Below are 23539 nucleotides of genomic sequence, written 5' to 3' on the forward strand. Positions count from 1 at the left end.
ACCGTAAGACGGGCGGAAGAGGGCGGACATGGGGGTCCTCCTTAAGCCACCTAATTCAGATTCAGCCCTAGCGCGCCTTGATGGGCAACAATGCAACACAGTCTGGATCCTCCCGGACTGTCTGGAGATGGCTGTTATGCGCTAACTTCCTTGGAACTGGGCTGGCCAAGGTCCCACCTTGTCCATATCGTATGTTGAACGAGCCCGTTCGCAAACTATTCCACCCTGTTCACCCTTATTCACCCACGACCGGCACTTAGGGGGTACCCTAAGAGGAACAGACGATGGGCAATGCATCCCGGTCGGTCTAAAATAAGGCTGATGACTGATAAACTCGAGCAATTAGGTAAGGTCAAATGCAGACGGAATCACATTGCCGAGACGAGCCAGAAATGGGTGGCAAAAGAGGCCCGAAGCTGTCAATCCAAATTACGGCGTCGCAATGCCACGCACGTACGAGTATCATAGACAAAACGAGATGTTCAGGAGGAGCTGAATATACCATTCAAACCGTCGGAAACGCCGGAGAATCACGTCGTGAAGCCACATCAATAACCACCTTCAGCTTGTAACACTACACTTACTACAAACTTACCCTCTACCTAGGTATATAGTAAGGGTGAAGTGAAGTTGGACGTGCCGTTGCCTAGAAATTTCGGCAACCGGAAAGAATTGTGGTCAGGGACTCTGCGAAACATGGCTAAGGATCCATATCTAGGGCGTGTGATTACGGCGTAAGTTGCCCTCTCCTACCCCCGATCGCAGTTCTAGCCATGTGGGAACCCAATTTTGGAGTGGAACAGTAAGAACTTTGTTTTTGTTTTTTTCTCGTTGCTAAACATGAGGATCGTCGTTCGCCCCGCTGCAGCTTCGAGGGCGGCATCACCACACGTGTGATCACCCACCCCTCTCATCCCGACCGCGTATTCGCCTACGAGGTGACATTCCTGCTTCAACACCCACGTGTCATTGCGGTGGCGTCGCAGAAGCCGCCGTTGCACTTTCACCCGCACCAGGAGGAGTACCTTCAAGTGCTCGAAGGACGCTTGGCGTTCGAGATCGAAGGCAAGGAGCACATTATTAGTCCCGAGGATGGAGAGGTTAGCGTCCGCCCGTGGACGAACCACAGGCTGTACTCGCCGGCGTCTAAGGGCACCGAGAGCGATTCGAACGTGACGAGGTTCATGCTTTCGGCTGATAGCACGCCCGAGCTGTTCAGGCTTGATACGGTCTTCTTTGAGAATTGGTACGCCTACCAGGATCAGATCGTCGTAAAGGGAGATAAGATCGACTTGATTCAGGTAATGAGCGTAAGTCATTGACCCATTGGAAATTCTAAGTACCCGTGTTGACATGTTCGTAGATGTTTGATGCGGGCGGTTCTTACCTGTCGCTCCCATGGTGGATACCATTCAGTAGGACGATAGCACGAGGGTTGGGAATTTTGGTAGGTAGATGGATAGGAGGTATTCTGGGATATCGGCCATTTCATCGTAAATGGACGACAGACTGGGAGTTTGCGTGCCGCAAGATGGAAAACTCAATCTTCCAAAGACGATTTGCTGATCGATCCAAGACGGAGTAAAGTTTGTTCAATACTCTCTAAATTTAGCAGTGGCTCGAACATGGCGCTCGCTTCACCCATTCTGCATGAGATTCGGATATATTCGTCCAATTGATGGAAACTGTATTCTCAGAAATGACAGAAGTCCGCCACCTATCCTCGTAACCTACCTATGAAAACCAGACCGAAACAGCTATCTTATGTAGTCTCATCCCTCGTCATTCATCTCCCATGTGCCTCGTTCAAATGCTATCTGCGAGAACAGTATTCTCCTTCGTAATCTTTGCCCATTCGGCACTCTTAGCCCACAACTTCTGCTGTTTATCCTCATTTAGACTGTCTGGAGAGCTAGGCTCTCTCTTCAGCTGCTTCAGGTAACCACGCTCTCCTGGATATGCTTTGTTCGTGGCCAGATCAATGACATCTACGCCAGCTTCTGTCGTTGTGCGCAGGGTCGGATCCGCGTAGCGGAGAATGGGTCGCAAAGGTTGAAGCGCAAACCTCTGAACGTACTGGAGAAACTTGGGCGTGTTCGTGCGCAGCGCCCGTGAATCAGCAAGGTTGCCCGGGTCAATTATGATGGCCGTGATCTTGCGCAGTTCTTCGTTCTAAACAATATATTAGTAAGATGTTCAGATAAAGTGAATAAATCGATACACACCTTCTCAAGATACCTATTCAGCGCAAATCCCCACATGAGGATAGCTAATTTCGAGTTGGCATATCGGTTGAAGCCGCGACCGAGTTTGTCGGCATCTGGAGAGGCTTTCAACAATGAATCTAGGTCGTCGGGGATACCTGGCGGGTATTTCTCCAGACCATTCTTGCCGGGGAAGTGTCCGTCGCTGGTGAAAAGCACGATACGACCACCCTCAGGCCCGAAGCTACCTAGAAGTCGAAGGACCAAGGCGGCATGAGAGATGTGGTTCACCTGGATGGTTGTCTCAACTCCATCCGCCGTGAACTCGGGGTCGCGAGCCAAATTCCAGTAGTACGCATTGCAGACGATGCTAGCAAGCGGCGGCAACTTCTTGTCTGCAATCTCGGCAGCAATTGTGCCAGCAAACTCGTGCACGGCGTTGAGGTTAGCTAGATCTAGTTGGCGGATAGACGTCTTAGCGTTCGGGAAGCTCGCGATCGTCTCACGCAGCTTCTTGGTGTTGGAGTCCGAATCATCGGTATTGCGGACAGTTAAGACCGCTGTATAATCGGGATATTTCTCCAAAAGATGCTTCACAGCAGGGATAGCAACAGAGCCGTTTGCCCCAGTGATGATAATAGTGCCGGTCATGATGTAGTTTATAGTGCCAATGTGTAAGAGGTTGTAGCTTGACAAGCTGCAAGTATGAGTTCCACTATAGCTCTTAGATTTAGGTGCTTAGGTAGGTAGTAGGTAAGCTGCCAAAAGTTTAGTTTGGGATGAAGGAACGAGCTATTCATTAGCCTGCTATGGCTGTAAGTAATAAGTGTGTAGATGTGAGTGGGTAAGGGCCGGGTAGCTTTGTAAGCTATGGTCCACCTTATTCATGGCGTAACTGAACCGCCGGCCGGGGAGATAGCTCTGCTGCATGACGATACCATCATACTGATCAAGTTCGACTGGTACCTGGCTTGTAGACTTGTAATGGGTATGCTGTAGAGGTATCTCGTTAGCTGAATGTTCAAAGATTATACTGGAGTGCATTACTAGCGTATATCATCCACCAGCCATTTTGATCCTTCTACACGGTGGGAAGCACGGTATAGGAACCAGGGAACTATTACTGGAGCTTAACACTATTAGGTAAGGCGTCCAGTGGCTGGGGCTACGCCGTAACTCTCCGATTTAAGCAATGATACACAGTAAACGAATTCATGCTAGGATATTCATACTGTGTTCCCCAAATGTAACATTCAAAGTAATCCTGCCACTTTAGGTTGATATCTTCCTTCGCCTGAACAGATGGGTTGCTTTCGAATATGCTGCGCGGTGTTACTTGATAAATTATGGATCGTTTCTCCTCTTCTGTTGACTTCCAGTATTTGTATTGTATATTTAGCGGAGAGGGTAGTTTGCTATATTCATAGAAGGACAAAGCATTGCTTTTACAGCTGTGGAAATATTATTAGTCTAACAATAGGATATAATGCTGGTTAGCGTGACTACGTGTAAAACAAGTAGCTCTCGAAATAAGCTACATTAGCGTCCATCTATAGATTGGATGGGGATACTTCTCGTAGAGTACCTAGAATGTAGAACGAAAAAAAAAGGGATGCATTTTAAAAGTTGTGATAAGGCTATAATTATTTGATGATTTATTAGGTTTCTGGGGTTTTGATCAAGAAGGGCTATTAATACTGATTTCCGCGGTATTAATCCTTACCTGTATACCTTGGTAGGATCACACGCATAGCAACATTACTTATGCTAATGTCCGGTCATCGCGATGGCTCTCAATACGCCTATACGTATAGGACGTATATGTCGTCTTGTCACGTTGTTAGGACTTAACGGGTACAGGGCTGTCTTTTCTATTAACTTTATGGTGTCAAGGTGCGAGTGGGCGGTCTCTTTTAAGTAATAGTGAAATAACTCCGAAAATACGGCGATGAGATCTCTTGTATCTCTACTAGGCAAGTCATCGCGGCGGCCGATAAACATCTGACGTCTGCATGATCCTATTAGCTATTTTGGTAGGATATTATAATGTTGGTCACGAGAGCAGATCCTCATCAATATTTTCCCCGGAGGTATGTATTGATGAAGCCTCAACTCGGATTTCTGGTTCTTACAGCCGGCGTGGCGCCGAACCTTCGGAAACTTCTCTCTGGAAATCGACCTCGATTTACCTGCAGGCCGTATCTCAAACCGGGGATTATACAGTTTGACAAGGGGGGTCTCGGCACTTGATTAATTGATCGTCGATTTTGTATATGAATGTAGGTGCTGCCGAGGTTCGTCGGACGCTAGTCTTTAAGCTGTGCTTTGGTTCCTTGAGAGCTTCTCTTCTGGCAACACCGAAAAAGAAATAAGAAACAATATCAAACGTTTCGAATAGTGACCTGGAGTACTCGGGCAGCTCGGGATACCAGCAAGTAGACAGTTCATGCCTACTATATGTAGGTAGCCATACCTCTTAGGTATGTTGTACGAAGCTAGCATCGAGCTGAAAAGCAGACGGCAGAAGCTTGACATCAGGACCCCTAAACCCACCAATGACGTCAATCGAAATAGACGGGCTGATAATGACATGAACCTACCTACATACATAAGCGTGTTGGCGCGTGCTCAGAAGCAAGGTCAAGCATGAGTGAGCACTGCATATAGCAGATAATAATGTATATTACCTCTCTGTCAACGGCAACGGAACGGATTGATGCCGATGGTGAATGCGAATTTGAAGTCAAAAGCCAATTAGGTTCATTTCATCTCTTGCATGGTTTAAGAATGAGAATGAGAACACCCACATTTCGCACACTTCGGATTCGGATTTGGTTGAGGGGTTGATCAAATTCATGTTCCGTGGATGGACAAATTGAAATCACATTTGGAAGGTCGAATTTGATCATGCTGTATTATGCTATGGTCTTTTGGTGCATACTCCATATTGCTTAAAACTCCATAATACAGTATCAAAGTAAATGAACTGAGAGAAGCGCGCTTACCCCGCGGCAATCAACGCAATCATGCACTAATCCGGTATCTAAGTATATAGTTCCTTCCTAGGCGCGCCGGTCCAAGCCGCCCAAAACACAAGACCTGGGCAGCTGCATCACAGTCGTCACCTGCCCGCAATGTGCATACCTAACGCCGACAATTTCTCAAGTACTTAATACTTGTCCGTACAAGCCACCACAACCCACCACGCACCATCACCATCCGGGCGCGCAAGTAAGTGGTACATCCACCCCTCTAGGGTTCTAAATCAACAATACATGTACGTCCAATACATTCAATTCATAGGTACGCACTTCCCTTGGGTTCCCTGGATACTGCCGTACTTACCATAGCACCGTAGTTACCAAGTCTTCTCCTTCCCAACAATCATCACCCCATCTTCGCATCCATCGTCGCCCGCAATTTCTGCTTTTTGTTTTCTCCTTCTTCATCTTGCGAATTACATCCACAACATCTTGGTGTAAGGGGGAAAGGGAAAGCGACAGCCGGTCACTGCGCTCGTTTTGTTGGAAGATTTTCCCATTGTTATTTTCCCCGACTAATTTGAAGATCGAAACAATTGGATGGTATAGCAAATTACTATTACTACTGCCGCTACTATTACCACCGCCATACCACCCATACTACCATACTACCATACTACCATACTACTATACCACCACACTACCGCACTACCAACCCTTACCGCCAACCCCTCGATCCACCTTGTCGAATCCTTCGAAATCGACATCGTCATCCACCGTCCCCGCCGACAATCCACCAAGTCGCTATAGACGCCCAAATATTCGAGACCTACAAAAATAACGAGACATCGATATATCGACCTAACCACCAACCGGAATTGCCAAAATGCGGCCTCCGGCTCCTTCTCTCGATGTCATAGCAGCTCGTAATTCTGCTGCTGCCGCCGCCGCTGCGAATGCCACTGCAGTCGCCGCTCCAGCCGCCAGCGCTCCTTCGGGCTCCAATATGAACTCGAACACGACGAACCAGGCGGATGATTCTAGGGACTCGAGATCGTCGTCGTCGACAAACTCTCCAGTTCCTGCGGACAATGAAGAGTCTGATTTCTTCCACGTAGCAAATGATTCGCAATCTTCTTTAGGAGTGGTACCCAACTTGCAAGATATGCAAGTCACCGACCAAGAATGTCTCCCGACCGTTGCTGCACTTCCCAGCGAGATCCTTATTAGTATATTCTCCCGAATCAACAGCCCCGGCGAGCTTCTGAATTGCATGTTGACTTGCAAGCGATGGGCCCGCAACGTCGTCGAGATCCTTTGGCACCGCCCGACCTGCACCTCATGGCAGAAGCATAAAGCTATCTGCGCTACCTTGGGATTAGAGCGACCATACTTTACGTACACCGACTTTGTTAAACGCCTTAACTTGGCCGCCCTAGCTGACAAGGTCAACGATGGCAGTGTCATGCCGCTTGCCGTCTGCACCCGAGTCGAGCGTCTTACATTGACCAATTGTCATGGCTTGACCGATTTGGGGTTGATACCCCTTGTCACGAGCAACCAACACCTGCTGGCGCTTGACATTTCTGGCGACGTCAACGTTACCGAGAAGTCCATCATCGCCATTGCCGAGAATTGTCGCAGACTCCAGGGTCTGAACGTGTCGAATTGTAAACAGATCTCTAATGAGAGTATGATTCAGCTTGCCGAGAATTGTAGATACATCAAGCGAGTAAGTCTCCTCTTCCCCAATACTAATCCTTATTTGTTCTACTATTTGCCATAGCCACGCCACTCAGGGTATCACATGCTAACCACAACTGCTAATTCCTGGCAAACAGCTTAAGTTGAACGATTGCGATCAGCTGAACGATGCTGCCGTCATCGCCTTCGCTAATAACTGCCCGAACATTCTTGAGATCGACCTTCACCAATGTGTGAATATCGGCAACGAACCCGTTACCGCCCTCCTGTCCAAAGGCCAGTCTCTCCGAGAATTTCGACTGGTCAACTGCGACCTCATCGACGACGGCGCATTCCTATCACTGCCCTCTAATAGAATCTACGAACACCTCCGTATCCTTGATCTTACTTCTTGTACCCGACTTACGGATCGCGCTGTCGAGCGCATTATCGATGTGGCCCCGCGATTACGAAACTTGATCCTGGCCAAGTGCCACAACATCACTGATGCCGCTGTATATGCCATATCTCGCCTGGGCAAGAACCTACATTTTATCCACCTCGGCCACTGCAGACACATCACAGACGACGCAGTCAAGCGCTTAGTGCAGTGCTGTAATCGTATTCGCTACGTCGACCTTGGCTGTTGCACCCATCTTACGGACGAGTCCGTTATACAATTAGCAAGGCTTCCGAAGCTAAAGAGGATTGGGTTGGTGAAGTGTAGTAGTATCACGGACGAAAGCATGTATGCGCTAGCTGGGGCAAACCGCCATGCTCAATCCAGGCGTAACACGACTGGTAACACGGCTAGAAGACATGAGTACCACACGGGTAGCTTGGAACGAGTTCATCTTAGCTACTGTACCAACTTGACTCTCCCGGTACGATCTAGTCTCCTCCAGCATACCTGACAAGGAAAAATGCTAATACTTCTACAGAGTATCATCAAATTGCTCAACTGCTGCCCGAAGCTCACACACCTGAGTTTGACCGGCGTACCTGCTTTTCTCCGCGATGACTTGGAGAACTTCTGTCGTGAAGCCCCTCCAGGTAAGTTTCTCAGTTCAACCTGTTTGCCCGTCTGCGAATACTAAAAAAAACTATTAGATTTCACGGACCATCAGCGTGCCGTATTCTGTGTTTTCTCTGGCCAAGGTGTCACTGGTCTTCGGAACTATCTCAACACCCACCCTGATTTTGCCGACTACCATCTGCCACAGACGAATCTCTTTTCGCCGCGAAGATCTGTCCAGATTAACCAAGATATAGGCCAGGTCCAAGGACAGGGTGCTGCTACTGCACCAGCACCCGACATGGACGGTTTTGACGATGCTGATGGAGTCGAGGATGACGACATGGGTGACGGAAGCGAGATTGCTCTCGAGACCGAAAACCCTACGAACGGAACCAACGCTGCAATCCCTCCTCCGCCTCCACCTCCGCCGCATCATCCTGGCCCCTCCTTTCCACTTGGACATTCCATACGTCCCCTTAACCTTCCACAACAAGCGCCGCATTTAGACGCTTCAGCTAGGACGGTTTTTGGCTCGAGCGCGGTTCGAAATCAGCACAGTGCTAGTGCTCCTATGGATAGCACAGCGGGCCCCAGCACTGCCGGTTCAACCCTTTTTACGAACCAGGGCAATTCCGGTCCCAGCACAGCTTCTATGCAAGGGAATGCTGAGGAAGACGACGAGGAGACGCAATCATAGGTTATGGTTTGCTGCTCCATGTTATCTTCGGATGGACCGAAAGTATACCCCGTTTCATGTGCGGCCCTCTAGGCCAGCAGATATGTTGCCTAGAATAGCCATGTCTTGGAAGTGGAACATGTATTAAGACTGACCGGAGGTGCTTGAAGCCTACCAAGTCCGTCTGGCGCTCGATTCACCTGTTCCTGTACACTTCTCCTGTTCCTGATGTCTGAGAGAGGTTGAGGTTCTCACAAAACCCTTTGCCACATAAAGTTGCGCTTGGTACGAGACTACATCAAACTGCACACTTCAGATTATTGGCTGTCTTGAGCCTTGTATTAAATTGCGACTATGGCTCGGACAATCGAACATTGAGGCAGCATCTGGCTTACATGCCTGTGCTAAGGATCGCATGCCTCGTAAAACAACTAATAGCACAAACCCCTTACAAAGCAACAGAACTGTTAAAGAAGCTCATGATACAAACGATGGCGGCGTATAGGCGATGAACATAGTTTTGCGGGAGTCATAAAGATACCAAGTGTGATCAGTGTTGGAGGGAGTGGTTATGATGAAACAATGCAGTCATGCAACGTTTATTTGCTCCCTGTTTTTTCGCGGTGATGCAGCAAACTACAGACATGTTCAGTTCTTCGTTGCAGGCACGTTGTTGGGGCGGCTAGATGTCTTATGAATAGAAAATCCTTTTCTGTTCTCTTATCATACTGTGTCCTCTTTCCCTATGCTAAGTGTTAGGCTAATGGCTATTATTTTTGGGAGGTTTTAGTAATTCAAGATTGAGAAGGGCGTAGAAAACGTGCCCAATTTGAAATCCCGAGGGTCTCGTTTAGCTTGTGTAAGCTGGTAGATCAATCGCAGTTGCCCAGCCGGTTCAGATAGGTGGTAACTAGACAAATTTTAAAGGGGGGAAAATACGATTGAAGACGGGCTTATCCGTCTCGGTCCCGAGTATCCACCCCCGGCAAGAGTCCCGGAACCGAGAGTCTTATCAGCAGCCTATCTTCTTATCGATAAATCGGTCGATATTGATTGTTGTATCTGGTCCTGATTCCGGCTCCGTACATTTCCGTATAATCAAACTCCGGGCAGGATTTCATTGCTAAGTAGACCGGACTGTAGACGGCGTTAGGCTGACGGACGCCAGCGCGAGGGAATCAATTAATTCCCACGGCCCGATGTCGAACCGAACCAGAAAACGAGCCTACCGTCTTAGCTTGCGGAGTGGCTCGCTTATTCTGGCGCCGGTGTGCTAGGAATCCATTTGTCAGACGGTATCAATTTTTCGGTATTCGGACACATTATAGAGTCCTGTTACGACGAACTCCCTATAAGAGAGATGAATATTTAAAGGTCGTAGGTTTCCTACAACCTAGCTTGGAAACGTCGTCTCAGTCTACAATTTAATCAATTTAATATCATATAGCCTCATCTAAAAGTCACGACTTCCACTTTCTAAATACCATTCCACAGCCTTACCTTATTTCATCTCGCATTTAGACAGCACCTATTAACCACATCATCATCATCACCCTCATTCGTCATGGCCACCACCACCAACACACCCAAAATAGCCATCATAGGCGCGGGTCCCGTCGGCTTAACCCTCGCCGCCATCCTGCACCGCAACGGCATCAGGTCCACCGTCTTCGAGCGCGAGACCAGCGCCGCCGTCCGCGCGCAGGGCGGCACCCTGGATATCCACGCCGACGCCGGGCAGCGCGCGCTCGTCGCCGCGGGCTTGTTAGGCGAATTCAGGAAGCGGGCCAGAGAGGAGGGCGAGGCGATGCGGCTTCTTAGGGGGGATGGGACGGTGGTGCTTGATGAGGATGTGGAGCAGGTACCGTCGTCGCAAAAAGAGAAGAGGGGTGGTGGAAAGGAGGAGAAAGGAGGAAAGGGAGAGGGAGAGAAAGAGGGAGAGGAAGAGGCCCGCGGACGCCCGGAGATTGATCGGCGCGATTTGAAGGATTTGCTTATCGCGGCGCTGCCGAGGGGGTATGTTCGCTGGGGCAAGGGCGTTAAATCTATCACGGCGGTGCCGGGGACGGCGCAGTGGATGCTTGATTTCATTGGCGAGGATAATGAAAACGATCACGACGACGACGAATCTGGGCCGTATGATCTCGTCCTCGGCGCCGATGGCGCGTGGTCCCGCGTTCGGCCTCTGCTTACGGATGTCAGGCCGCTGTATTCGGGCATCATATCACTCGATATATGGATCTCAGCCGAGCAGCTCAAGAATAGGCCCGACATAGCAAATTTCATCGGAAAGGGGACGTGTATGATAATCAGCGAGGGCCGCTCGATGGCGCTGCAGCGACACAGCGACGGGAGCGCGCGCGCATACGTCGACGTCCAGACGCACAAGCATGTCGGCGGGGAGGTGCCGAGCGCGAAGGAATTACTCAAGTTTTCCGAGGAAGAGAGCGAGAAATTAGGGGAAGAGAGAGGGGGAGAGGTAGACTGGACGGACGAGAAAACGCGAAAGAGGTTCCTGGACACGCACTTCGGCGACTGGGCACAGGAGCCGATCGACGTGGCCACGGCTATGACGGAGCGGCCGACGCTGCGCCCGTTGTATATGCTGCCCGTGGGTCACAGGTGGGAGGGCCGCCCTGGCGTGTCGCTGCTGGGCGACGCGGCGCATCTTATGACGCCGTTTGCGGGGGCTGGGGTCAACGTGGGGATGGTGGATGCTTTGGAGCTGGCGGAGGGGATCGTGGGGTATGTTAATGGAGGGGAGAAGGGGGCGGACGAGCTGGCGAGGGTGTTGAGGAGGTATGAGGAGGGTATGTTTGAGCGGTCGAGTAGGGACGCGGCGTTCACGGCGCAGATGATGGTTATATCCCATGAGGATGGCGGGGCGGAGAGGCTTAGGGATATTGTGACGGGTGGGGGTTTGGATGAGTGAAGTTGGGTAATTACCTAAGTAACTATAGGTAGGCGGTATATGTGGAAGATGGTAGGCTTGCTTGTAGGATATACAAATAGGTTCCAAGATATCCCTTAGTGTTTTAGGTCAACATTTTCAACTAGTCTTTTTAATCCTACCTATGTAGGTATATGCTTTTCGATGCCGGAGAAGTCATCTAGAAATAGCTACTAGATCAAGCGACGCAGTTCAACACTATGGTTCTCCCTAAGAGGTATCTGTTACGATCTAATGCTTTTGATATTAGTAGCGGCAACTAGCTACGTTTGAATCACTAGTCACTTGGCGGAACCGTCAGCTTCGTAAGGAAAGGCGCCCTATCGTTATGCCTCGGTCCGGGACCCCGGGGCTGAAGCTGTGGCCATGGCTTATTGCCTTGCCGGCACGCTCGTGACGATAAGCGACGAAGCTTCACTGGTGGAAATGCACTCCGCATGGGTGTCCCTAATTCGGACCCCCACGTAGGGACGTATAAAACCCCTAACAGCTGTTTCCTGTGACCCCAAACCTTCTTCCTTCATAGTGGTCTCCAGTTGTCGCAAATAAACTTATAGCTCATATCTGTCCCGCAAACTTCCACGCCTTGGCTTGAAAAATCCTTTAAATTGCTAAGTACGCACAGTCACATCAATATAGACGAAAGATACGACCAATGATTGGGTAGAATCTCATGATCGGGATTTGGAAGAGCACAGTTGTAACAATGTGAAGTGAAACATTGGGCTGAGTGGCAGAACGTTGCCGAACGCATTGTTACGAAGCCGGTACGCCGTCACTCAAACCGGGCAAACACAGTAGTCACGAGTTCCATCCCTTGCTGGAAGGATGCCGCCGGCTTTTGATATAGCATTCCTACCTACACCGCGGCCCCGATCCTTCGGTGTCGCACGCCGGCGCTGACATACCTATCTTCTAGTCTACGGACACACAATCAACAATCTTGTGCGACATCGTGGCTTTTCGATTGCGGTACCGCTCTTCGCATATGCTGAGGAATTTAAATCGACCGACCGGGCGTCGTTGCGTACATTCCACAAGCTCTAGCGCATTCAGAAGTCTAGACTTTCAGCTCGTATCTTCGACGAATCGATCCCCCAAGTGCGCCTCGTTGAGATACTAGCCGTAGAGATCGAGGAGCTTTGTGCGAAGGTGACGCAAGGGAGAGGTGAAAGAGGCGAAATATTTAAGCGCCTGATCCTGGACCGAAAGCTCGCGATAGATTGAGGCGAATGGAAGATAGGTAGGGACAAGGTCGCATCGTATATACCATTGAGGCTATCGTGGATTAGCGAAGAGATGGCAAACAACTTTATTTCCCGGGATTCGCAGCTCCGCCGTAATGGATTTCCCCGGAATACTTCAAGGGAAGTTGTTGCTGATCATCTGAAAACTGGACCCGGAACCTGGAGTCTGGGTCTGGATTGTTGTTTTGATGGAGACGACACGTGAAATCGCGAGACAAGAAATGCCTATTGGTTCAGGACGTCTGGAGATTGAGAAACAACCGTGATTGGTTCTCAGTGAGCTCAATTCTGACTCCGCCCTATGTTCTCTCCTCTTTGTTCGTCTCGACAGGCCTAGATTCTGGGCTCGGTGTTTGTGCGTTTGGGTTCGCATCGGATATTGGATACAACGTAGGGGGTAGCAGCGTTGAAACTGGGCCTACTTCCGCACACCGCCCACGTGTGTCGCTTATTTTGTCTACATTTCTCCAACGTCCATCAATTCTTAATATGAAAGGATACTTCAAGTTTAAAGGCAAGATGTTATTCCTCAATCTTGACAGATGGGTTTGGAGATTCTGATGTAATATGTCAATTTAAGCATTCTCCGTGGTGAGTCCGTACGACATCCGACATGCACGTATGATAGCTACTATATTAGTCTGCAGCGGTGTTTAGCAGTAGCTCGAAATAAGGATTGAGCTATTGCTACTTGGTAGCGATCAAGTCCAGACCAAAACTTTGAAGGTCGGTTATTACAATTAAGAGAGATATGCATGTCATGTTTGCGCCTCTCTAATCCTACTATCATAACTTCTGAAACAGGCTACAGCTTAGGTATGATCTAGATCTATAGATCGACGTCTTAGAAGTGCACTTTTTGTTGCTGCTTAACCATGATGCTGGTATCGTTACTCGGTGTCTTGAATGCCAGAGCTAATGTCGACGCAAGCGATTAACCCTGCCTGCTGATATGCCCCATGCCGCCTAAGTGCTTTTAGCTGAGCGCCATTCCCGCACAGCACCTACCGCAATTTACGCGAAAAGAGACAGCGACATCTGGAATGGCTTTATCTCCTCTCCGCCATACGGCGCTGGTAGAGTTGTATCGCATGTCGACTCTTCTATCAACGAATGGCGCCGAGTTATCTCGCTGCATGCGCGATCCCGTCTGAAAATACAGGCACAGATCCTACCTACATGCCTTCCTTACTGCCACCTATAGCGACGGATCTGAGCTTGGAATAAAATCGAAGGCATCCAGAATAGTATTAGGGTGATTTACTCCGCACGAAGGAACAAAAAGATGTTGACTCGGCCTTGTATCCGTGAGGGGTAACGATTTGCAGCACTAATAACTCGTACGGACACGGACGAAAGCACCATGGCGGAGAGTGACGGAAAAAACGGTTCCTTAATAAACCTGCCTACTTTGTCTTAGCAGCGTAGCATCTGATCTTGCAGACTCATTGCGCTGTTGTATTGTATCTACAGTATTAATCTAGATGTACAATCCTACACACATGCTATCGAGTGTTACGTACCATATTTTACCCATAGGATGCGTACTATTAATTCGCATAAGTAACAATGTGGCGACGGATGGCGACGGATTTAATTCATCTCGTACGATCTACCAGCTTTTGTCGTTTCTTACGCTGCAGTAGATATTGTAGCGATCCGTGCTCTGCAGGGGTTAAGTCAAGAATAGCAACTTCATTATTGGCTATTGGACGGTTTACTGTGCTATGCTTACCGAATATCAAGATTTTTTAGTACAATCCGTTTTCATAGTCTAATCAGGTAACTTTGAGCCGAGCAGCATCTTGTCAAATCGCTTCTCGGGATAGTGTTTCGAAACTTCGGCGCCGGCCGTCCTAGAGTTGTAGTCTCCCAAAACCCGTCACGTGGACGAATTCATTACCAAGGACGCGACGATGCTTGACGTTGCTTGACTTTATTTAGTGGAAAAGTTGGGAAAATGTGGAAAAGGAGGGGACCCCAAGACATGTGCGGAGAGTGGAGATGACTTCTAGGCTCTGGTGGGCTTTGGGGTTGTAGGGGATGGTGGTACCAAGTAATAAAGATGTGGAAAGAATTTGTGGGCATCCCTTGTCGTATCCTCCAATGATATTGCTTCTTTCAAAACCGCTTAGGATCTTTTTTCACGCCGGAGCCAATCTTGGGCTTTGTTAGGCTTGGGAAGTCCCTGCTAATCATTAGACGCGCTGATCTTTACATATTTCGCCGAGCTGAGACGAACAAACCATACGTGACATGAAAAATCGTATTGGATCAATCTAACCGTAACTCATTATTCATGTTGGTTCAGACCGTACCGCCGCACTGGCGCAAATATAAAAAAGAGACTGACATAACAAATTTAGACATATGTAGGTATGTATGTTACCAAACCAAACCAAACCAACAGACCGAAACCCCAACTTCATTTAGCAAAGAGAACTAGTGGAGGCGGGGGGCAAACCTGGAGACAAGGACTATACCGTCAGAACTAGGTCAAATGAGGCATAGTAGCAAATAAAAAACATTAATCAGGATAGGAGAAGATGGGGAGAAGATGGGGAAGCGGCAGAAAGCACATGCTAACGGTGAGGATGGACGATGTAAGCGAGCAAGCGAACTAGGTAAGATTCAGAACAAAGCTCTTTCAAAACCAAGAACTACCAAGAAGCTAAGCCTGCTTCCCCCGCAGGAATCACATTGATATAACAGATGGGAATGAAGCAACTGTCGTCATAGTCATAAGCTCTCTCTCTTCATTAGCCAGAAACGGTTTAACGATTTTCTTTTCTCCTGTTTCTTGGCTTACTCTTCCCCTCAACGTCCCGTAGGTAAGGTACGGTACTACTCTTCTTGGGGATTCGTCGGTCCATTGGCGTTCCTATCCCATGTACACTACTATGCTACACACATACGACACGATGACCACTAAGGCATTGGGTTACACGTATGCCTAGCCGGCTAGATGGAATACTCACCGCTTAAGATAAGCTATGTATGACAGCTATGGACGTACTAAGTCGTACCTTGTATCTTAATATGCAGAGCCTCAAGTCATAGTAACGGTATTATCTCATGTACAATGAGACACTCAGCTCAGGCATGTAAGACAGATTTGATAGGCTGACCGGTTTTGATTTTGTACTACCACACTGATCTCCAGACGGGCATAGCCTAGGTATTTGCAGCTGTTGCTGCTAGGTACCTACTAAAATGAAAGGCAAAAGCAAGGCGGGAAGCTAAGCCGAAGACTTCGGAACCAGAGACAAGAGGCAGAGACATGACCGAATGTAGACAAAGCCTTTCTAGAATGCCTAGGATTACCTACACTTCCTCGGCTAGTCCGAATTTCTGGCATATACGCAACAAGAAAAAATACCTGGCTACTTGCCAACAAGATACCCTTGCTTCATCAGATGACTGATTGCTCACGAGAGAGGTAAAATAAAAAAAGCCATCACCAAACATCCATTCTTGTCCGTCATCTCGACACACATCTCTATTCGTTGCCAGCAGCCCGCTGCCACTAGCCGCTTCCGGTCTGCACAACATCCTTGTTCCTCTGTATAGTAGAGGCTTGCTTCATCCACACATCCGCGCCATCATTCCTCTTGCCAAGATGCGCCTACGGTGGAGTTAGGCATGGTCAATCCGGCCGCTTACCATCGCTCAAAAGCTCTTTGCCACAGGCTCACTGGACAGGCACTCCGGAGGGCAGAACCAGTACCTAGACAGCTAGACCCCGTCTGGTTACCGGCACGCCGAATCCTCTTCGCTGCTCGCAGCCGGGATCTTAGCAAGCCCCCAGCAAGCCATGGCTAGCATCCTTCGCGTGTCGCCATCCTTGGCCCTCATGGATGACCCCGGTACGTACTAATTCGTATGCCATCCATATGGGTGGGGGGAAGAGCCTTGTTCTATGGGGTAGTGGTACCCGTCTGGGGTTCTCTCGCCCGAGCTGTCGATTGAGTTTTGCGATTGGGATTGGGATCTTCGTCCTTGCTTACGAGCTGTGTCGCGCGCCATGCTTGTGGTGGCGCTCTCTTTGTTGAGTAATATAAGGCTCGGGGCCTGCCCTTTGTTACACTTCAACCCCATCTCGACTCTTATTCCCGTCCCCTTCCTCTTCGTATCAAGGTGTCGTCGCTTACTCACGTTGCAGAGGTTGGTATAATTCCCTCCTCTGCTGGCGGTGATCTCAAGCTTTCTCTTCTTCAATCCCTTCCTTACCACAATTCACCCTACCGACTGTTACCTCACGGACTAAATCACAATGTCTGAGAAGGGTCAGGCTGATGCGTAGGTTTCCCCTCCACACGAGCTTACTCTTCGAGCCATAAGTTTCTAACTCGCCAGCTACAGCATCGAGCCTAAGGGCGTCGAGGGCCACTACTTGGAGACCGGTGTCGACACTGCCGAGCATGTCGACTTGAACGAGAACCTTGAAGCGAGGTAAGTAGCTTCGCCATCGCGGCGCCCAGGAAGCTCCGTGGCCCAGGAAAGCTCGTCGGCTTACTCAGCGCCACGGGGAGTGGAACGAGGACGTGACTAACATGCGGTTTTTCCTATCGGGTAGGATTAAGAACCCGCTCAAAGGCATCCCCCGCGAGAAATTGATGCGCGACGTCGAGGCTTTCGCCCACGAGAAGAACCTGGTCGAGTACATCCCGGTTCTGCGCAAGGGCGCGCTCGTCGCCCAGAACCCCAACGATTTCGAGGACATAGATGGCGAGGAGGCCCTCGACGAAGTTGAGAAGACCGTCCTCCGCGAGGAGATCACTCATCGGTGGCGCATGCCCGCGCGCTTGTTCCTAACCATCGCGACCTGCTCCATCGGCGCTGCCGTCCAGGGTTGGGATCAGACGGGAAGTAATGGTGCTAACATCTTCTTCCCCGACTACTACGGTATCGGTTCCAAGTCTGTCAGAGACGAAATTGTGAGCTCAATCTGAATAATATTGTAGGATGATTGGCTAACTGTTGATGAAGCTGGTCGGTCTTATTAACTCTGGTCCTTACATCGGAAGTTCCTTCATTGGATGCTGGCTTTCGGATCCTATTAACAACTGGATCGGTCGTCGTGGTGTCATTTTCGTCTCGGCGCACTTTTGTCTCTGGCCTGTCATTGGTTCTGCGTTCTGCCACACATGGGGACAGCAATTGGCTTGCCGTCTTCTCATGGGTATCGGCATGGGTGTGAAAGCCTCTACTGGTTCGTATACCCCTTATTCTTGTTAACCCTATATTTGCCGCGCTAACATTCAGAAGTACCTATCTACGCCGCCGAAAACGCTCCAGCTTCGATCCGAGGTGCTCTGGTTATGTCCTGGCAGATGTGGACCGCTTTCGGTATCTTCCTCGGAACCGCCATTAACCTTGCCGTCTTCTACCACCCGCTTAACTGGAGACTGATGTTGGGCGCTCCATTCATCCCGGCCGTCCCCCTAGTGTGCTTGATCTACCTGTGCCCCGAGTCTCCGCGTTGGTACATGAAGAAGAACCGATACGCAGACGCCTGGAAGTCGATGCTCAAGCTGCGGAACAATTCGATCCAAGTTGCCAGGGATATCTACTATATCCATGCTCAACTAGCCATCGAGAAAGAGATCATCAGCAAGACCAACTACATCACCCGTTTCACTCAGCTATTCACCGTACCCCGTGTGCGCCGTGCCAACATCGCCGCCTTCACCGTCATGATTGCCCAGCAGATGTGCGGCATCAACATCATCGCGTTCTACTCGACCACCATCTTCGTCAATGCCAACTACACGCAATTCCAGGCCATGCTCTGCTCCTTTGGATTCGGTCTCGTCAACTGGCTCTTCGCATTCCCCGCTTTCTGGACCATCGACACGTTCGGACGACGATCGCTGCTTCTCTTCACCTTCCCTCAGATGATGTGGACTTTGCTCGCAGCTGGATTGTGCACTCTGATACCCGAGGGTATGACGAGGACCGCCTTAGTCGCTCTTTTCATCTTCATGTTCGCCGCGTTCTACTCGCCCGGTGAAGGACCCGTACCCTTTACCTACAGTGCCGAGGTCTACCCCCTATCCCATCGCGAGGTCGGTATGGGGTTCGCCGTCGCCACCTGTCTGTTCTGGGCCGCCGTCCTCGGCATAACGTTCCCCTTCATCCTGGAGAAGCTGGACACGGTCGGCGCGTTCGGCCTGTACGCGGGCTTCAACCTGGTGGCGTTCGTCATGATCTTCTTCCTGGTGCCGGAGACGAAGCAGCGCACGCTCGAGGAGCTCGACTACGTGTTCGCGGTGCCCAACCGCAAGTTCGCCGCCTACCAGGTCACCAAGGCCCTGCCCTGGTGGTTCAAGCGCTACGTCTTCTTCCAGCGCAGCGCCGTGCTCGAGCCCCTGTACCACAAGGACGACGAGGCGGAGCCGCACCACCACCTTCGCCAGAAGTCGTGAGCTTTCTTTCTTTCATCAAGGCAAGGGAAAGTCGGGAACGAGGAACGAAGGAACGAGAAAAGGGGAAAAAAAGGGAAATGCGTGCGTGTTGTTCGTTTACGGGTTGGTTCGGTACATGCACACAGGTTGCAGAAGGGAATCGAGGGATTTTTATGTGCTTAAGTCACACAATCGTTGAAATGCAGATGCGGATTTTGCGAATACCCCCATATTTTACCTGCTAGATTATCTATAGGGATTCCTTAGACAAATCTATCTTCTTTATATTTCAACAAGGCAGAGCCGTCGCGAACATGCTCGCTTACTTCGCTGCCGTGACGTTAAGATTTCATGTTGGTTCTGACATCCCCAATAAATATGCAAGATGGCATGCAAGATCTCACGTTGGTTACCTAGATTTGGACCTCGTCGATCGTGCCACTCGACAGACCAAGTAGGCACATTGCAACGTCCGCGCCCGGAAATAAAGCGGAAGGGGGCATGGTAGTCGAATTTCCGGCCCCGGAGGCGGGACCTTGACCGACGTGATGTCCCCTTACCCAGGCAAAGCTGCGACAGATCGCTCTGCACTGCACGTAGAGAAGCTATTGCAAATAGAGCTGTGGATGTTTTCACGGAGTAGGCGTCGAGTGGCACGAAACCGTAGTCTTCAAGTTTTATTCCCACCCTTTTATAGATAGCTGCCTGTCGATCTGCCAATGATTATTAAAGCGCACCACTTCCTGCATAGCTTTATAAGATAGGTATGAACTCAATCTGCATTGCTTTCCTCTTCACCCCAACCGCGATCGTTGTTATACAATATTCTGCTTGCTCAGTGCTTGCCTAAGCCCAGGTACACAGTATGCCAACTTTAATCTACCTACGCACCTTCGTAAGTATGGAATTCCCTCTATATTGAATGCTAAGCAATAGTTCCATTTCCGTATTACATGTAATTACCTAACGGATGGAAGAACGGGGTCAAGTCAAAAGAATTCAGGGTTGGATGAGAGGCGTAAACCATCCGACCCACCAGAACTCCCCCCGCATATATGGGTCTGAATAGCTTCAAAATACTCGGATACTCTATTTCACTAAAAATCAAAAACAACTTTTTTTGAAAGCATACCCAGAGAAATAATAGGCCTGAAAATGACGGTAGCATGTTGAATCAAGTGTCAAAAATCCCAATTCTAGTAGTTGCGCGAATTAAATGTGTCATATGGGTTTTTCATTAGTACCTATGTAGGTAAAATTCTGCATACACCTCTCATTTCTATGATATACAACACGGGAACGGTTTCCAAATTTGAACTAACCTTGAGTAGCTCTTGAAGGAAGAGTCATGGGACTCCTATCTCTACATCTCTCGTCGTCGTCTATACCTGATCATAATTGGAGAGATTTCACTTAATTTAGTTCTATATTTCGTCTGATGCCTTCTTAATCATTCAATCCTTTGATTTCACGTTTCTATGGGCACCTATATAGGTAACTACCACAGTCCCTCTAGTATAAGTCGAGTGAACCAAGTATTAAGGCATGGCGCAGAATAATAGGTGACCCTGAAATTCCTCGCGGCGGACAGTTCGTATGCCTCTCCACACCCCCCGATCATATCCTATCAACCATCTTTCTTACCACCCTGAGCTTCCTTGACCTCGGTCTCTTTGGATGCTTGGTCCTCTCGGGCTTTTGCCTTCTTTTCTTTTTTCTCTACTTTAACACGCGCCTTCTTCTCCTCTCGAGTCTCTTTAGGGCGACTAGCAGCGGCCTGTGCATCTTGCCGTCTTCTAATTTGAGTCTGGGGATCAACTTGGGTACGGATAGCCCCCCGATTTTTCATCCTATTCACAGTCGCGGCCACAGTCATCTTGTTCTAGAGAAATTATATTAGAGCCGGTAACTTTCCCGTAGTGGTGATCAAGTAATCCAAACGATCGGCTTAAGGGTTAATTTGATTGTCGAGTTATTGGCGTTAGAGGTGATGCATTGGGAATGGTAGCTTTGCAAGATATATTTTCTTATGTGTGGACAGGTTGTGTGATATATAGGTAGATTCTTGAAGTAGAATGACCTCAATCCAGAGGTTCAAATTTTACTGTGTATTGTCATTCGCATACAGGGTCATCTTCATACTCTATGACTGTATAGAAATGTCTTTTAACATTAACGACTTCATAGAGTCAAAGCAATCATTGCATTAAACTCAGTGTAAATACATAATAAATGACTGTCATATGCCATGCTTATATACATAAGACCCGCCTTGTTGTTTCCAAGCACATATAAGGTGTAATTAATCTAATTCGGGTCGTTTCTTTTTCATTCAGCTTCTTTGCTTCAGCCTCCCAAGATAAAGTTCCATATAAAAGGGGTGCTAGATATCAGGTAGGTACTTGAATAGTTATTGCTAGAATATTGTTTTCTGGATCACACGCAAGCTTGCATATAGGGTCGGAGTACAAATAGCAGGTAGTCTCCCAAAGCCTATAAACACGTACTTTAATATAGGAGTTAAATATTTAGGAAGCTTAGTGTCACTATCTCCCCTATCATTGACAATGTTATTATCATGAACACCAGGCACTGTCTCTTAATCTTAGACTTCTAGTTGTTTCCCCATGAAATATGTTAGATGTTACTAATATCACAAGGAAGAGCGGATGTCAATCAAGGACCCAATGGTTTCTCTCTATTTAAAGTGATATTTCCCGTGCATAGAGAATATTCTACAAGTAAGACGCAACCCTGAAATGTTTCATAACTTTTGCCTGAGTACCTATTGCTCAAACCTTGCCTTAACAGTCGCCGCAGATACTAATAGTGTAGCGTTAGTTCGAAAGGTGCTCCAAAAGAAAAGAATGTTCCGTGTTCAGACTTACGCGCTGGAGCTGAATTGGGTACAGCAGTCGGGGTTAGAGCACTCGGCGCATGATCCAACTTGGCGGGCCGCAAGGTTGTTGACGGAGGCATCACGTTCTATCGTATTGCATTAGACGATTATTGTAAGCACTTTAAAGGTTAATTCAAAGCTGACGTACCCACTAACCCAGCCTGGACACCTGCTAGGCAGAGGAGGATAGAAACCAGAGACATGGACGCCTTCATTTTGGATGGCTGATGTAGCTTAGGTAAGACTAGAGTTGGTGAATGGATAGAAGAGTAAGTATTATATCTTTGGATGATGCGATTTATAATGCAATGATGCAAAAAAGAGATTCGATTCCAAGTAGATGAATGGTATATATATTGGTTCTATACGAAACTTACATGGTGGTTTACGTTCATCGACATTACCACAAGTGGTAATCACCCAAGATGGCAATATCATAGCGACTGCCGAAAGCAGTAATGCTGCGGGTTCCCTTACATGCACTTTTCAGCCCTAAATCCATGTCGATCTTCACATAAGAGAAATTTCCCCAGGAAAGGCGGTAAACGACGATTCGTTTACATCAAGATGTATGAAGAGCTTGAAGAAGTGATAAGATTTAATAGGGTTAATGTTGACTTAATTGCTAAACTACCTATTAAACTGCATGCACTTTATGGGCCAACGCTTTAAAGCTAACAGGTATAACTAACGTTCATCTCTAATTAAGTAACTTACAGTCATGTTCCAAGCTTATGCGGACGCCTCACTTTTAAACTTAAACACCTTACACACAACAGGTACAACACTAAACGTATTATTAAATAAATAATAAACCTCTCAACTTTAAACCGCGACTACACACTTAAATCATAGCCGATTTATGTGAATTTAGGCGCATTATAAGCGGCAATTGTTAAAGAATAAAGGAGTTTACTTCGGAGTAGCGTGCTTTTATGGTTGGCGTTGTGGCAGGCGGGGTAACGCGTATTGCCGTGGGAGAGGCGCTGGGCTACAAGCAGCAAACTATAACGGAGTAAGTAAAACGCTTCAAAGAATATCATACGTTTAATTCTAGGCTTAGAAATTTTTAGCAGCTACTGCTGAATGTATAAGCTCGAGATTGGCTTATTCAGTTTGCTCGTTAGCGGCTTTGTGTAACGTATTACGAGATCCGAAGGTACTTACGCACCCGCGCCAGCAACAGCACACTGCGGCGGCGATTGCGCGAACGCCACTTAAAAAAATGGCGCGCGGCTAAGAGAATAGCATTAACGCCCAATGATGCTACTAAAAGGCTTGCGTTTTGTGAAGAATATTTAACAAAGGAGGTGCTGTAGCGGCTGATAGCGGCTATGTTTTTAAACGAAGTTACCGTTAAGAATAAACCCGGTATTTTCTTATCTCAGCGAGCTCAGACCAGAGCCCCGCTTTTGCTTTGTACCCTTCTAGCCACACCAATTTTTAACCAATCAAAAGCGCGCACACAAAAGCA

The 23539-nt window shown here is 48.5% G+C and overlaps 5 protein-coding genes across 5 annotated transcripts; 4 read left to right on the forward strand and 1 right to left on the reverse strand.

Moving 5' to 3' along the window:
- The first annotated feature begins 152 nt into the window (after nucleotides 1-152).
- On the forward strand, nucleotides 153-1656 carry F4807DRAFT_448760 (uncharacterized protein). Its single transcript, XM_047999954.1, has 3 exons — nucleotides 153-734; nucleotides 869-1310; nucleotides 1364-1656. The coding sequence occupies exons 1-3, from the start codon at nucleotides 697-699 to the stop codon at nucleotides 1583-1585; spliced, it is 702 nt and encodes a 233-aa protein (XP_047848670.1). The 5' UTR covers nucleotides 153-696; the 3' UTR covers nucleotides 1586-1656.
- Nucleotides 1657-3340, reverse strand: F4807DRAFT_448762 (NAD(P)-binding protein). Its single transcript, XM_047999955.1, has 2 exons — nucleotides 2226-3340; nucleotides 1657-2172 (listed from the first exon to the last, which is right to left on the reverse strand). Exons 1-2 carry the CDS (start codon nucleotides 2853-2855, stop codon nucleotides 1807-1809), a joined length of 996 nt encoding a protein of 331 aa, XP_047848671.1. The 5' UTR covers nucleotides 2856-3340; the 3' UTR covers nucleotides 1657-1806.
- A 2731-nt stretch (nucleotides 3341-6071) lies between these two features.
- F4807DRAFT_454881 (RNI-like protein) lies at nucleotides 6072-8583 on the forward strand (the record flags this gene model as incomplete). Its single annotated transcript, XM_048000641.1, has 4 exons — nucleotides 6072-6917; nucleotides 7027-7752; nucleotides 7810-7921; nucleotides 7979-8583. The coding sequence occupies 4 exons, from the start codon at nucleotides 6072-6074 to the stop codon at nucleotides 8581-8583; spliced, it is 2289 nt and encodes a 762-aa protein (XP_047848672.1).
- A 1543-nt stretch (nucleotides 8584-10126) lies between these two features.
- On the forward strand, nucleotides 10127-11494 carry F4807DRAFT_454882 (FAD/NAD(P)-binding domain-containing protein; the record flags this gene model as incomplete). Its single annotated transcript, XM_048000642.1, has 1 exon — nucleotides 10127-11494. The coding sequence occupies one exon, from the start codon at nucleotides 10127-10129 to the stop codon at nucleotides 11492-11494; it is 1368 nt and encodes a 455-aa protein (XP_047848673.1).
- Nucleotides 11495-17032: 5538 nt separating this feature from the next.
- On the forward strand, nucleotides 17033-19187 carry F4807DRAFT_465979 (uncharacterized protein; the record flags this gene model as incomplete). The annotated part of the gene is made up of 5 exons (XM_048002341.1): nucleotides 17033-17058; nucleotides 17122-17211; nucleotides 17336-17696; nucleotides 17749-17971; nucleotides 18028-19187. 5 exons carry the CDS (start codon nucleotides 17033-17035, stop codon nucleotides 19185-19187), a joined length of 1860 nt encoding a protein of 619 aa, XP_047848674.1.
- Nucleotides 19188-23539: the final 4352 nt, after the last annotated feature.

The sequence above is a fragment of the Annulohypoxylon truncatum genome, assembly GCF_022578515.1.
Source record: "Annulohypoxylon truncatum strain CBS 140777 unplaced genomic scaffold F4807scaffold_69, whole genome shotgun sequence".
In the NCBI taxonomy this organism is placed as follows: domain Eukaryota; kingdom Fungi; phylum Ascomycota; class Sordariomycetes; order Xylariales; family Hypoxylaceae; genus Annulohypoxylon; species Annulohypoxylon truncatum.